The following is a 13,808-nucleotide window of genomic DNA, read 5'->3' as shown; positions in this document are numbered from 1 at the left end:
TTACACAGTGAGTGATCCTCACCCTGAATAAACAGTGACTCTGTACAGTTACACAGTGAGTGATCCTCACTCTGCTGCTTAAACAGTGACTCTGTACAGTTACACAGTGAGTGACCCTCACCCTGCTGAATAAACAGTGACTCTGTACAGTTACACAGTGAGTGATCCTCACCCTGAATAAACAGTGACTCTGTACAGTTACACAGTGAGTGATCCTCACCCTGCTGAATAAACAGTGACTCTGTACAGTTACACAGTGAGTGATCCTCACCCTGAATAAACAGTGACTCTGTACAGTTACACAGTGAGTGATCCTCACCCTGAATAAACAGTGACTCTGTACAGTTACACAGTGAGTGATCCTCACCCTGTTGAATAAACAGTGACTCTGTACAGTTACACAGTGAGTGATCCTCACCCTGTTGAATAAACAGTGACTCTGTACAGTTACAAAGTGAGTGATCCTCACCCTGCTGAATAAACAGTGACTCTGTACAGTTACACAGTGAGTGACCCTCACCCTGCTGAATAAACAGTGACTCTGTACAGTTACACAGTGAGTGATCCTCACCCTGCTGAATAAACAGTGACTCTGTACAGTTACACAGTGAGTGATCCTCACCCTGCTGAATAAACAGTGACTCTGTACAGTTACACAGTGAGTGACCCTCACCCTGAATAAACAGTGACTCTGTACAGTTACACAGTGAGTGACCCTCACCCTGCTGAATAAACAGTGACTCTGTACAGTTACACAGTGAGTGATCCTCACCCTGCTGAATAAACAGTGACTCTGTACAGTTACACAGTGAGTGACCCTCACCCTGCTGAATAAACAGTGACTCTGTACAGTTACACAGTGAGTGATCCTCACCCTGAATAAACAGTGACTCTGTACAGTTACACAGTGAGTGATCCTCACCCTGAATAAACAGTGACTCTGTACAGTTACACAGTGAGTGGCCCTTACCCTGAATAAACAGTGACTCTGTACAGTTACACAGTGAGTGATCCTCACCCTGCTGAATAAACAGTGACTCTGTACAGTTACACAGTGAGTGACCCTCACCCTGCTGAATAAACAGTGACTCTGTACAGTTACACAGTGAGTGACCGTCACCCTGAATAAACAGTGACTCTGTACAGTTACGCAGTGAATGACCCTCACCCTGAATAAACAGTGACTCTGTACAGTTACACAGTGAGTGATCCTCACCCTGCTGAATAAACAGTGACTCTGTACAGTTACACAGTGAGTGATCCTCACCCTGCTGAATAAACAGTGACTCTGTACAGTTACACAGTGAGTGACCCTCACCCTGCTGAATAAACAGTGACTCTGTACAGTTACACAGTGAGTGATCCTCGCCCTGCTGAATAAACAGTGACTCTGTACAGTTACACAGTGAGTGATCCTCACCCTGCTGAATAAACAGTGACTCTGTACAGTTACACAGTGAGTGATCCTCACCCTGCTGAATAAACAGTGACTCTGTACAGTTACACAGTGAGTGATCCCCACCCTGCTGAATAAACAGTGACTCTGTACAGTTACACAGTGAGTGATCCTCACCCTGCTGAATAAACAGTGACTCTGTACAGTTACACAGTGAGTGATCCTCACCCTGCTGAATAAACAGTGACTCTGTACAGTTACACAGTGAGTGATCCTCACCCTGCTGAATAAACAGTGACTCTGTACAGTTACACAGTGAGTGATCCTCGCCCTGCTGAATAAACAGTGACTCTGTACAGTTACACAGTGAGTGATCCTCACCCTGCTGAATAAACAGTGACTCTGTACAGTTACACAGTGAGTGACCCTCACCCTGCTGAATAAACAGTGACTCTGTACAGTTACACAGTGAGTGACCCTCACCCTGCTGAATAAACAGTGACTCTGTACAGTTACACAGTGAGTGATCCTCGCCCTGCTGAATAAACAGTGACTCTGTACAGTTACACAGTGAGTGATCCTCACCCTGCTGAATAAACAGTGACTCTGTACAGTTACACAGTGAGTGATCCTCACCCTGCTGAATAAACAGTGACTCTGTACAGTTACACAGTGAGTGATCCCCACCCTGCTGAATAAACAGTGACTCTGTACAGTTACACAGTGAGTGATCCTCACCCTGCTGAATAAACAGTGACTCTGTACAGTTACACAGTGAGTGATCCTCACCCTGCTGAATAAACAGTGACTCTGTACAGTTACACAGTGAGTGATCCTCACCCTGCTGAATAAACAGTGACTCTGTACAGTTACACAGTGAGTGATCCTCGCCCTGCTGAATAAACAGTGACTCTGTACAGTTACACAGTGAGTGATCCTCACCCTGCTGAATAAACAGTGACTCTGTACAGTTACACAGTGAGTGATCCTCACCCTGCTGAATAAACAGTGACTCTGTACAGTTACACAGTGAGTGATCCTCACCCTGCTGAATAAACAGTGACTCTGTACAGTTACACAGTGAGTGATCCTCACCCTGCTGAATAAACAGTGACTCTGTACAGTTACACAGTGAGTGACCCTCACCCTGCTGAATAAACAGTGACTCTGTACAGTTACACAGTGAGTGACCCTCACCCTGCTGAATAAACAGTGACTCTGTACAGTTACACAGTGAGTGATCCTCACCCTGAATAATCAGTGACTCTGTACAGTTACACAGTGAGTGACCCTCACCCTGCTGAATAAACAGTGACTCTGTACAGTTACACAGTGAGTGACCCTCACCCTGAATAAACAGTGACTCTGTACAGTTACACAGTGAGTGATCCTCACCCTGCTGAATAAACAGTGACTCTGTACAGTTACACAGTGAGTGATCCTCACCCTGCTGAATAAACAGTGACTCTGTACAGTGACACAGTGAGTGATCCTCACCCTGCTGAATAAACAGTGACTCTGTACAGTGACACAGTGAGTGATCCTCACCCTGCTGAATAAACAGTGACTCTGTACAGTTACATAGTGAGTGACCCTCACCCTGAATAAACAGTGACTCTGTACAGTTACACAGTGAGTGATCCTCACCCTGCTGAATAAACAGTGACTCTGTACAGTTACACAGTGAGTGACCCTCACCCTGAATAAACAGTGACTCTGTACAGTTACACAGTGAGTGATCCTCACCCTGCTGAATAAACAGTGACTCTGTACAGTTACACAGTGAGTGATCCTCACCCTGCTGAATAAACAGTGACTCTGTACAGTTACACAGTGAGTGATCCTCACCCTGAATAAACAGTGACTCTGTACAGTTACACAGTGAGTGACCCTCACCCTGCTGAATAAACAGTGACTCTGTACAGTTACACAGTGAGTGACCCTCACCCTGCTGAATAAACAGCGACTCTGTACAGTTACACAGTGAGTGATCCTCACCCTGAATAAACAGTGACTCTGTACAGTTACACAGTGAGTGACCTTCACCCTGCTGAATAAACACTGACTCTGTACAGTTACACAGTGAGTGACCCTCACCCTGCTGAATAAACAGTGACTCTGTACAGTTACACAGTGAGTGATCCTCGCCCTGCTGAATAAACAGTGACTCTGTACAGTTACACAGTGAGTGATCCTCACCCTGAATAAACAGTGACTCTGTACAGTTACACAGTGAGTGATCCTCACCCTGCTGAATAAACAGTGACTCTGTACAGTTACACAGTGAGTGATCCTCACCCTGCTGAATAAACAGCGACTCTGTACAGTTACACAGTGAGTGATCCTCACCCTGCTGAATAAACAGTGACTCTGTACAGTTACACAGTGAGTGATCCTCACCCTGCTGAATAAACAGTGACTCTGTACAGTTACACAGTGAGTGATCCTCACCCTGCTGAATAAACAGTGACTCTGTACAGTTACACAGTGAGTGACCCTCACCCTGCTGAATAAACAGTGACTCTGTACAGTTACACAGTGAGTGATCCTCGCCCTGCTGAATAAACAGTGACTCTGTACAGTTACACAGTGAGTGATCCTCACCCTGAATAAACAGTGACTCTGTACAGTTACACAGTGAGTGATCCTCACCCTGCTGAATAAACAGTGACTCTGTACAGTTACACAGTGAGTGATCCTCACCCTGCTGAATAAACAGTGACTCTGTACAGTTACACAGTGAGTGATCCTCACCCTGAATAAACAGTGACTCTGTACAGTTACACAGTGAGTGATCTTCACCCTGAATAAACAGCGACTCTGTACAGTTACACAGTGAGTGACCCTCACCCTGAATAAACAGTGACTCTGTACAGTTACACAGTGAGTGATCTTCACCCTGAATAAACAGCGACTCTGTACAGTTACACAGTGAGTGACCCTCACCCTGAATAAACAGTGACTCTGTACAGTTACACAGTGAGTGACCCTCACCCTGAATAAACAGTGACTCTGTACAGTTACACAGTGAGTGATCCTCACCCTGCTGAATAAACAGTGACTCTGTACAGTTACACAGTGAGTGATCCTCACCCTGCTGAATAAACAGTGACTCTGTACAGTTACACAGTGAGTGATCCTCACCCTGCTGAATAAACAGTGACTCTGTACAGTTACACAGTGAGTGATCCTCACCCTGCTGAATAAACAGTGACTCTGTACAGTTACAGAGTGAGTGATCCTCACCCTGCTGAATAAACAGTGACTCTGTACAGTTACACAGTGAGTGATCCTCACCCTGCTGAATAAACAGTGACTCTGTACAGTTACACAGTGAGTGACCCTCACCCTGCTGAATAAACAGTGACTCTGTACAGTTACACAGTGAGTGATCCTCACCCTGCTGAATAAACAGTGACTCTGTACAGTTACACAGTGAGTGATCCTCACCCTGCTGAATAAACAGTAACTCTGTACAGTTACACAGTGAGTGACCCTCACCCTGCTGAATAAACAGTGACTCTGTACAGTTACACAGTGAGTGATCCTCACCCTGCTGAATAAACAGTGACTCTGTACAGTTACACAGTGAGTGACCCTCACCCTGAATAAGCAGTGACTCTGTACAGTTACACAGTGAGTGACCCTCACCCTGCTGAATAAACAGTGACTCTGTACAGTTACACAGTGAGTGGTCCTCACCCTGAATAAACAGTGACTCTGTACAGTTACACAGTGAGTGATCCTCACCCTGCTGAATAAACAGTGACTCTGTACAGTTACACAGTGAGTGACCCTCACCCTGAATAAACAGTGACTCTGTACAGTTACACAGTGAGTGATCCTCACCCTGAATAAACAGTGACTCTGTACAGTTACACAGTGAGTGATCCTCACCCTGAATAAACAGTGACTCTGTACAGTTACACAGTGAGTGATCCTCACCCTGCTGAATAAACAGTGACTCTGTACAGTTACACAGTGAGTGATCCTCACCCTGCTGAATAAACAGTGACTCTGTACAGTTACACAGTGAGTGACCCTCACCCTGAATAAACAGTGACTCTGTACAGTTACACAGTGAGTGATCCTCACCCTGCTGAATAAACAGTGACTCTGTACAGTTACACAGTGAGTGATCCTCACCCTGCTGAATAAACAGTGACTCTGTACAGTTACACAGTGAGTGATCCTCACCATGCTGAATAAACAGTGACTCTGTACAGTTACACAGTGAGTGATCCTCAACCTGCTGAATAAACAGTGACTCTGTACAGTTACACAGTGAGTGATCCTCACCCTGCTGAATAAACAGTGACTCTGTACAGTTACACAGAGAGTGATTCTCACCCTGCTGAATAAACAGTGACTCTGTACAGTTACACAGTGAGTGATCCTCACCCTGCTGAATAAACAGTGACTCTGTACAGTTACACAGTGAGTGACCCTCACCCTGCTGAATAAACAGTGACTCTGTACAGTTACACAGTGAGTGACCCTCACCCTGAATAAACAGTGACTCTGTACAGTTACACAGTGAGTGACCCTCACCCTGCTGAATAAACAGTGACTCTGTACAGTTACACAGTGAGTGACCCTCACCCTGCTGAATAAACAGTGACTCTGTTACAGTAACAGTGAGTGATCCTCACCCTGCTGAATAAACAGTGACTCTGTACAGTTACACAGTGAGTGATTCTCACCCTGAATAAACAGTGACTCTGTACAGTTACACAGTGAGTGACCCTCACCCTGCTGAATAAACAGTGACTCTGTACAGTTACACAGTGAGTGATTCTCACCCTGAATAAACAGTGACTCTGTACAGTTACACAGTGAGTGATCATCACCCTGCTGAATAAACAGTGACTCTGTACAGTTACACAGTGAGTGATCCTCACCCTGAATAAACAGTGACTCTCTACAGTTACACAGTGAGTGATCCTCACCCTGCTGAATAAACAGTGACTCTGTACAGTTACACAGTGAGTGACCCTCACCCTGCTGAATAAACAGTGACTCTGTACAGTTACACAGTGAGTGACCCTCACCCTGAATAAACAGTGACTCTGTACAGTTACACAGTGAGTGATCATCACCCTGCTGAATAAACAGTGACTCTGTACAGTTACACAGTGAGTGATCCTCACCCTGAATAAACAGTGACTCTCTACAGTTACACAGTGAGTGATCCTCACCCTGAATAAACAGTGACTCTGTACAGTTACACAGTGAGTGACCCTCACCCTGCTGAATAAACAGTGACTCTGTACAGTTACACAGTGAGTGATCCTCACCCTGAATAAACAGTGACTCTGTACAGTTACACAGTGAGTGACCCTCACCCTGCTGAATAAACAGTGACTCTGTACAGTTACACAGTGAGTGACCCTCACCCTGCTGAATAAACAGTGACTCTGTACAGTTACACAGTGAGTGATCCTCACCCTGAATAAACAGTGACTCTGTACAGTTACACAGTGAGTGATCCTCACCCTGCTGAATAAACAGTGACTCTGTACAGTTACACAGTGAGTGACCCTCACCCTGCTGAATAAACAGTGACTCTGTACAGTTACACAGTGAGTGATCCTCACCCTGCTGAATAAACAGTGACTCTGTACAGTTACACAGTGAGTGACCCTCACCCTGAATAAACAGTGACTCTGTACAGTTACACAGTGAGTGATCCTCACCCTGCTGAATAAACAGTGACTCTGTACAGTTACACAGTGAGTGATCCTCACCCTGAATAAACAGTGACTCTGTACAGTTACACAGTGAGTGATCCTCACCCTGAATAAACAGTGACTCTGTACAGTTACACAGTGAGTGATCCTCACCCTGAATAAACAGTGACTCTGTACAGTTACACAGTGAGTGATCCTCACCCTGCTGAATAAACAGTGACTCTGTACAGTTACACAGTGAGTGATCCTCACCCTGCTGAATAAACAGTGACTCTGTACAGTTACACAGTGAGTGATCCTCACCCTGAATAAACAGTGACTCTGTACAGTTACACAGTGAGTGACCCTCACCCTGCTGAATAAACAGTGACTCTGTACAGTTACACAGTGAGTGATCCTCACCCTGCTGAATAAACAGTGACTCTGTATAGTTACACAGTGAGTGACCCTCACCCTGAATAAACAGTGACTCTGTACAGTTACACAGTGAGTGACCCTCACCCTGAATAAACAGTGACTCTGTACAGTTACACAGTGAGTGACCCTCACCCTGCTGAATAAACAAGATGGCTTTGCTCCAGTAACAAAACATTTGTCACGGAGGGATCTAGCTTGATAGTGCCACACTCACCCTGTGTCCCGCTCTTTGTTCTGAACGTCTTCTTGGTGGCTTCCAGGAGAGCTCCGAATCCAACTCTAATGGCCAATCCTGAGAGAGTCATCCACAGGGACAGGAGTTAGATCTCAGAGCGACAGTCACCACCCTCAGGGCAGACTGCTTCACAATTAACACACACACACAAATACAGGCATACAGGCTTGTGTGTCCACACACTGCCTTCTCAAGGACAATTAGAGACGAGTAATAACGGCTGGCATATACGGCGAATCCCACACCCTGTAAATTAATTTTAAAAACAATGAGGAATATATGTGTCTGAGTATACCCCCCAGCTCCCCACACACATAGATACACACACACAGACATACACACACACACAGATACACACACACAGACATACACACACAGCTACACACACACAGCTATACACACACACAGATACACACACATAGATACACACACACAGATACACACACATAGATACACACACACAGACATACACACACAGCTACACACACACAGCTATACACACACACAGATACACACACATAGATACACACGCACAGACATACACACACACACAGATACACACACACAGACATACACACACAGCTACACACACACAGCTATACACACACACAGATACACACACACAGACATACACACACAGCTACACACACACAGCTATACACACACACAGATACACACACATAGATACACACACACAGACATACACGGACAGCTATACACACACACACAGACATACACGGACAGCTACACACACACAGACATACACGGACATCTACACACACACAGCTATACACACACATAGATACACACACACAGACATACACGGAGAGCTACACACACACACAGCTCCCCACACACATAGATACACACACACAGACATACACACACAGCTATACACACACAGCTCCCCACACACACAGATACACACACACAGACATACACGGACAGCTATACACACACACACAGACATACACGGACAGCTACACACACACACAGACATACACGGACAGCTACACACACACAGCTATACACACTCACACAGACATACACGGACAGCTACACACACACACAGATACACACACACAGACATACACGGACAGCTACACACACACAGACATACACGGACAGCTACACACACACAGATACACACACACACACAGACATACACGGACAGCTATACACACACACAGACATACACGGACAGCTACACACACACAGCTATACACACACACAGATACACACACACACAGACACAGATACACACAGGCACACACAGATACACACACACAGACATACACGGACAGCTACACACACACAGCTATACACACACACACAGACATACACGGACAGCTACACACACACAGATACACACACACAGACATACACGGACAGCTACACACACACACAGATACACACACACAGACATACACGGACAGCTACACACACACAGCTATACACACACATAGATACACACACACAGACATACACGGACAGCTACACACACACAGCTATACACACACATAGATACGCACACACAGACACAGATACACACAGGCACACACAGATACACACACACAGATACACACAGAAATACACACACAGATACACACACACAAATGCACGCACACATATACACACACAGATGGGCACACACATATACACACACAGATATACACATATACATATATACACACACATATATACACACCGATACAGACATACACAGATGTACACACGCGATGTACACGCACAGATGTAGGCACACAGATATACACACTCAGATATGCACACACATATACACACATATACACACACATAAATACTCACACAAACACACAGATAGAAAGACATACAGATGTACACACACGGATACACACACACGGATATACACACACAGATGCACACATACATGTACGCACACGCACAGATACACACAGATATATACACACAGATATAGACACACACATATATAAACACATGGATATACACACCTGGATATACACATCCAGATATACACACACATATACACACACATATACACACACAGATATGCACACAGATGTACACACACAGATGTACACACATAGATGTACACACACAGATGTACACACACAGATGTACACACACACATGTACACACTGATATACACACAGATATACACACACAGATACACACAGAGACACAGTCACAGATACATACACAGATAATACACACATAGGTACACACATATACATATACGCACACACACAAATGCACAGACACATATACACACACAGATGCTCACACACATATACACACACAGATACACACACGTACATATATACATACAGATATAGACACGTACAGATGTACACACACGTATATACACACACGGATATTCACACAGATGCACACATACATATACATACACACACATATACACACAGACATAGACACACACAGATATACAAACATGGATATGCACACATGGATATACACACGCGGATATACACTCTCATATACACACACATATATAGACACTTATATACACACACAGAAACACACAAAGGTACACACACACAGATATACACAAACAGATACAAACACACACAGATGCACACACATGTATACACACACCGCGCTCTCACACACAGTACACACACACAGATGTCCGTGCGTGTGATCACCCCCCCCTCACACACACACAGCGATGGGACAGGGACCTGTTACTCCCCCCCCTCACACACACACACCGATGGGACAGGGGCCTGTGATCCCCCCCCCCCTCACACGCACACACACCGATGGGACAGGGGTCTGTGATTCACCCCCCCCTCCCCCTCACACACACACACCGATGGGACAGGGACCTGTTACTCCCCCCCCTCACACACACACACCGATGGGACAGGGGTCTGTGATCACCCCCCCTCACACACACACACCGATGGGACAGGGGCCTGTGATCCCCCCCCCCCTCACACGCACACACACCGATGGGACAGGGGTCTGTGATTCACCCCCCCCCTCACACACACACACCGATGGGACAGGGGTCTGTGATTCACCCCCCCCCCCCACACACACACACTGATGGGACAGGGGTCTGTGATCCCCCCCCCTCACACACACACACCGATGGGACAGGGGTCTGTGATTTCCCCCCCCCCCCACACACACACACCGATGGGACAGGGGTCTGTGATTCCCCCCCCCCTCACACACACACACCGATGGGACAGGGGCCTGTGATACACTCCCCCCCCCCTCACACACACACACCGATGGGACAGGGGTCTGTGATTCACTCCCCCCCCCTCACACACACACACCGATGGGACAGGGGTCTGTGATTCACTCCCCCCCTCACACACACACACCGATGGGACAGGGGTCTGTGATTCCCCCCCCCCCTCACACACACACACACCGATGGGACAGGGGCCTGTGATACACTCCCCCCCCCCCTCACACACACACACCGATGGGACAGGGGTCTGTGATTCACTCCCCCCCCCCCCCCACACACACACACCGATGGGACAGGGGTCTGTGATTCCCCCCCCCCTAACACACACACACCGATGGGACAGGGGTCTGTGATCCCCCCCACCCCCCTCACACACACACACCGATGGGACAGGGGTCTGTGATCCCCCCCACCCTCGCACACACACACACCAATGGGACAGGGGTCTGTGATTCCCGCACCCCCCCTCACACACACACACCGATGGGACAGGGGTCTGTGATCCCCCCCCCCCTCACACACACACACCGATGGGACAGGGGTCTGTGATTCTCGCCCCCCTCCCCTCACACACACCGATGGGACAGGGGTCTGTGATTCACCCCCCCCACCCCCTCACACACACGCACCGAAGGGACAGGGGCCTGTGACCCCCTCCCCCCCCCCTCACACACACACACCGATGGGACAGGGGTCTGTGATCCCCCCACCCCCTCAGACACACACACCGATGGGACAGGGGTCTGTGATTCCCGCCCTCCCCCCCCTCACACACACACACACCGATGGGACAGGGGTCTGTGATTCCCCCCCCCCCCCTCACACACACACACACCGATGGGACAGGGGTCTGTGATTCCCCCCCCCCTCACACACACACACACACACCGATGGGACAGGGGTCTGTGATCCCCCCCCTCCCCCCTCGCACACACACACACCAATGGGACAGGGGTCTGTGATTCCCACCCCCCCCCCCTCGCACACACACACACACACACCGATGGGACAGGGGCCTGTGATTCCCCCCCCCCCCCCCCCTCACACACACACACCGATGGGACAGGGGTCTGTGATCCCCCTCCCCCCCTCCCCCTCACACACACACACACCGATGGGACAGGGGTCTGTGATCCCCCTCCCCCCCTCCCCCTCACACACACACACACCGATGGGACAGGGGTCTGTGATCCCCCTCCCCCCCTCCCCCTCACACACACACACACCGATGGGACAGGGGTCTGTGATCCCCCCCCCCCCTCACACACACACACCGATGGGGCAGGGGTCTGTGATCCCCCCCCCCTCACACACACACACCGATGGGACAGGGGTCTGTGATTCCCCCCCCCCCTCACACACACATACCGATGGGACAGGGGTCTGTGATTCACCCCCCACTCACACACACACACCGATGGGACAGGGGTCTGTGATTCACCCCCTCCCCCCCCCCTCACACACACACACCGATGGGACAGGGGTCTGTGATCCCCCCCCACCCCACACACACACACCGATGGGACAGGTGCCTGTGATCCCCCCCCCCCCCCACACACACACACCGATGGGACAGGCGTCTGTGATTCCCCCCCCCCTCACACACACACACCGATGGGACAGGGGTCTGTGATCCCCCTCCCCCCTCACACACACACACCGATGGGACAGGTGCCTGTGATCCCCCCCCCCCCCCTCACACACACACACCGATGGGACAGGCGTCTGTGATTCCCCCCCCCCTCACACACACACACCGATGGGACAGGGGTCTGTGATTCACCCCCCCCCCCCCTCACACACACACCGATGGGAAAGGGGTCTGTGATTTCCCCCCCCCGCCCTCACACACACACACACCGATGGGACAGGGGCCTGTGATCCCCCCCCCCCCCCCTCACACACACACACACCGATGGGACAGGGGTCTATGATTCACCCCCCCCCCTCACACACACACACACCGATGGGACAGGGGCCTGTGATTCACTCCCCCCCCCTCACACACACACACCGATGGGACAGGGGTCTGTGAGTACCCCCCCCCTCACACACACACACCGATGGGACAGGGGTCTGTGATTCCCCCCCCCCCCCCTCACACACACACACACCGATGGGACAGGGGTCTGTGATTCCCCCCCCCCCCACACACACACACACCGATGGGACAGGGGTCTGTGATTCCCCCCCCCCCACACACACACACACCGATGGGACAGGGGTCTGTGATTCCCCCCCCCTCACACACACACGCACCGATGGGACAGGGGTCTGTGATTCCCCCCCCTCACACACACACGCACCGATGGGACAGGGGCCTGTGATCCCCCCCCCTCACACACACACACACCGATGGGACAGGAGTCTGTGATTCCCCCCCACCCCCCCTCACACACACACACCGATGGGACAGGGGCCTGTGATCCCCCCCCCCACTCTCACACACACACACCGATGGGACAGGGGCCTGTGATTCCCCCCCCCCTCACACACACACAGCGAAGGGACAGTGGTCTGTGATTCCCCCCCCCTCACACACACACACACCGATGGGACAGGGGTCTGTGATTCACCCCCCCCCCTCACACACACACATCGATGGGACAGGGGCCTGTAATTCCCCCCCCCCCCCCACACACACACACCGATGGGACAGGGGTCTGTGATCCCCCCCACCCCCTCACACACACACATCGATGGGACAGGGGTCTGTGATTCCCCCCCCCCCCCCACACACACACACACCGATGGGACAGGGGTCTGCGATTCCCCCCCCCCTCCCCTCACACACAGACACCGATGGGACAGGGGTCTGTGATTCACCCCCTCCCCCCTCAC

The 13,808-nt window shown here is 49.8% G+C and overlaps 1 protein-coding gene across 3 annotated transcripts in view; it reads right to left on the bottom strand.

Annotated features, from left to right (window-relative positions):
* Positions 1–13,808, bottom strand: part of LOC140399959 (atypical kinase COQ8A, mitochondrial-like) — a 142,586-nt gene that overhangs the window by 83,369 nt on the left and 45,409 nt on the right. For all 3 annotated transcript variants that reach the window (XM_072489453.1, XM_072489452.1, XM_072489454.1), the window contains exon 5: positions 7,718–7,795. In XM_072489453.1, the coding sequence (XP_072345554.1) occupies positions 7,718–7,795 (78 nt within the window). The remainder of the gene's footprint in view (positions 1–7,717; positions 7,796–13,808) is intronic.

The sequence above is a fragment of the Scyliorhinus torazame genome, chromosome 24 (genome assembly GCF_047496885.1).
Source record: "Scyliorhinus torazame isolate Kashiwa2021f chromosome 24, sScyTor2.1, whole genome shotgun sequence".
NCBI classification, from domain to species: domain Eukaryota; kingdom Metazoa; phylum Chordata; class Chondrichthyes; order Carcharhiniformes; family Scyliorhinidae; genus Scyliorhinus; species Scyliorhinus torazame.
This window is presented reverse-complemented; position numbering and strand designations above follow the sequence as displayed.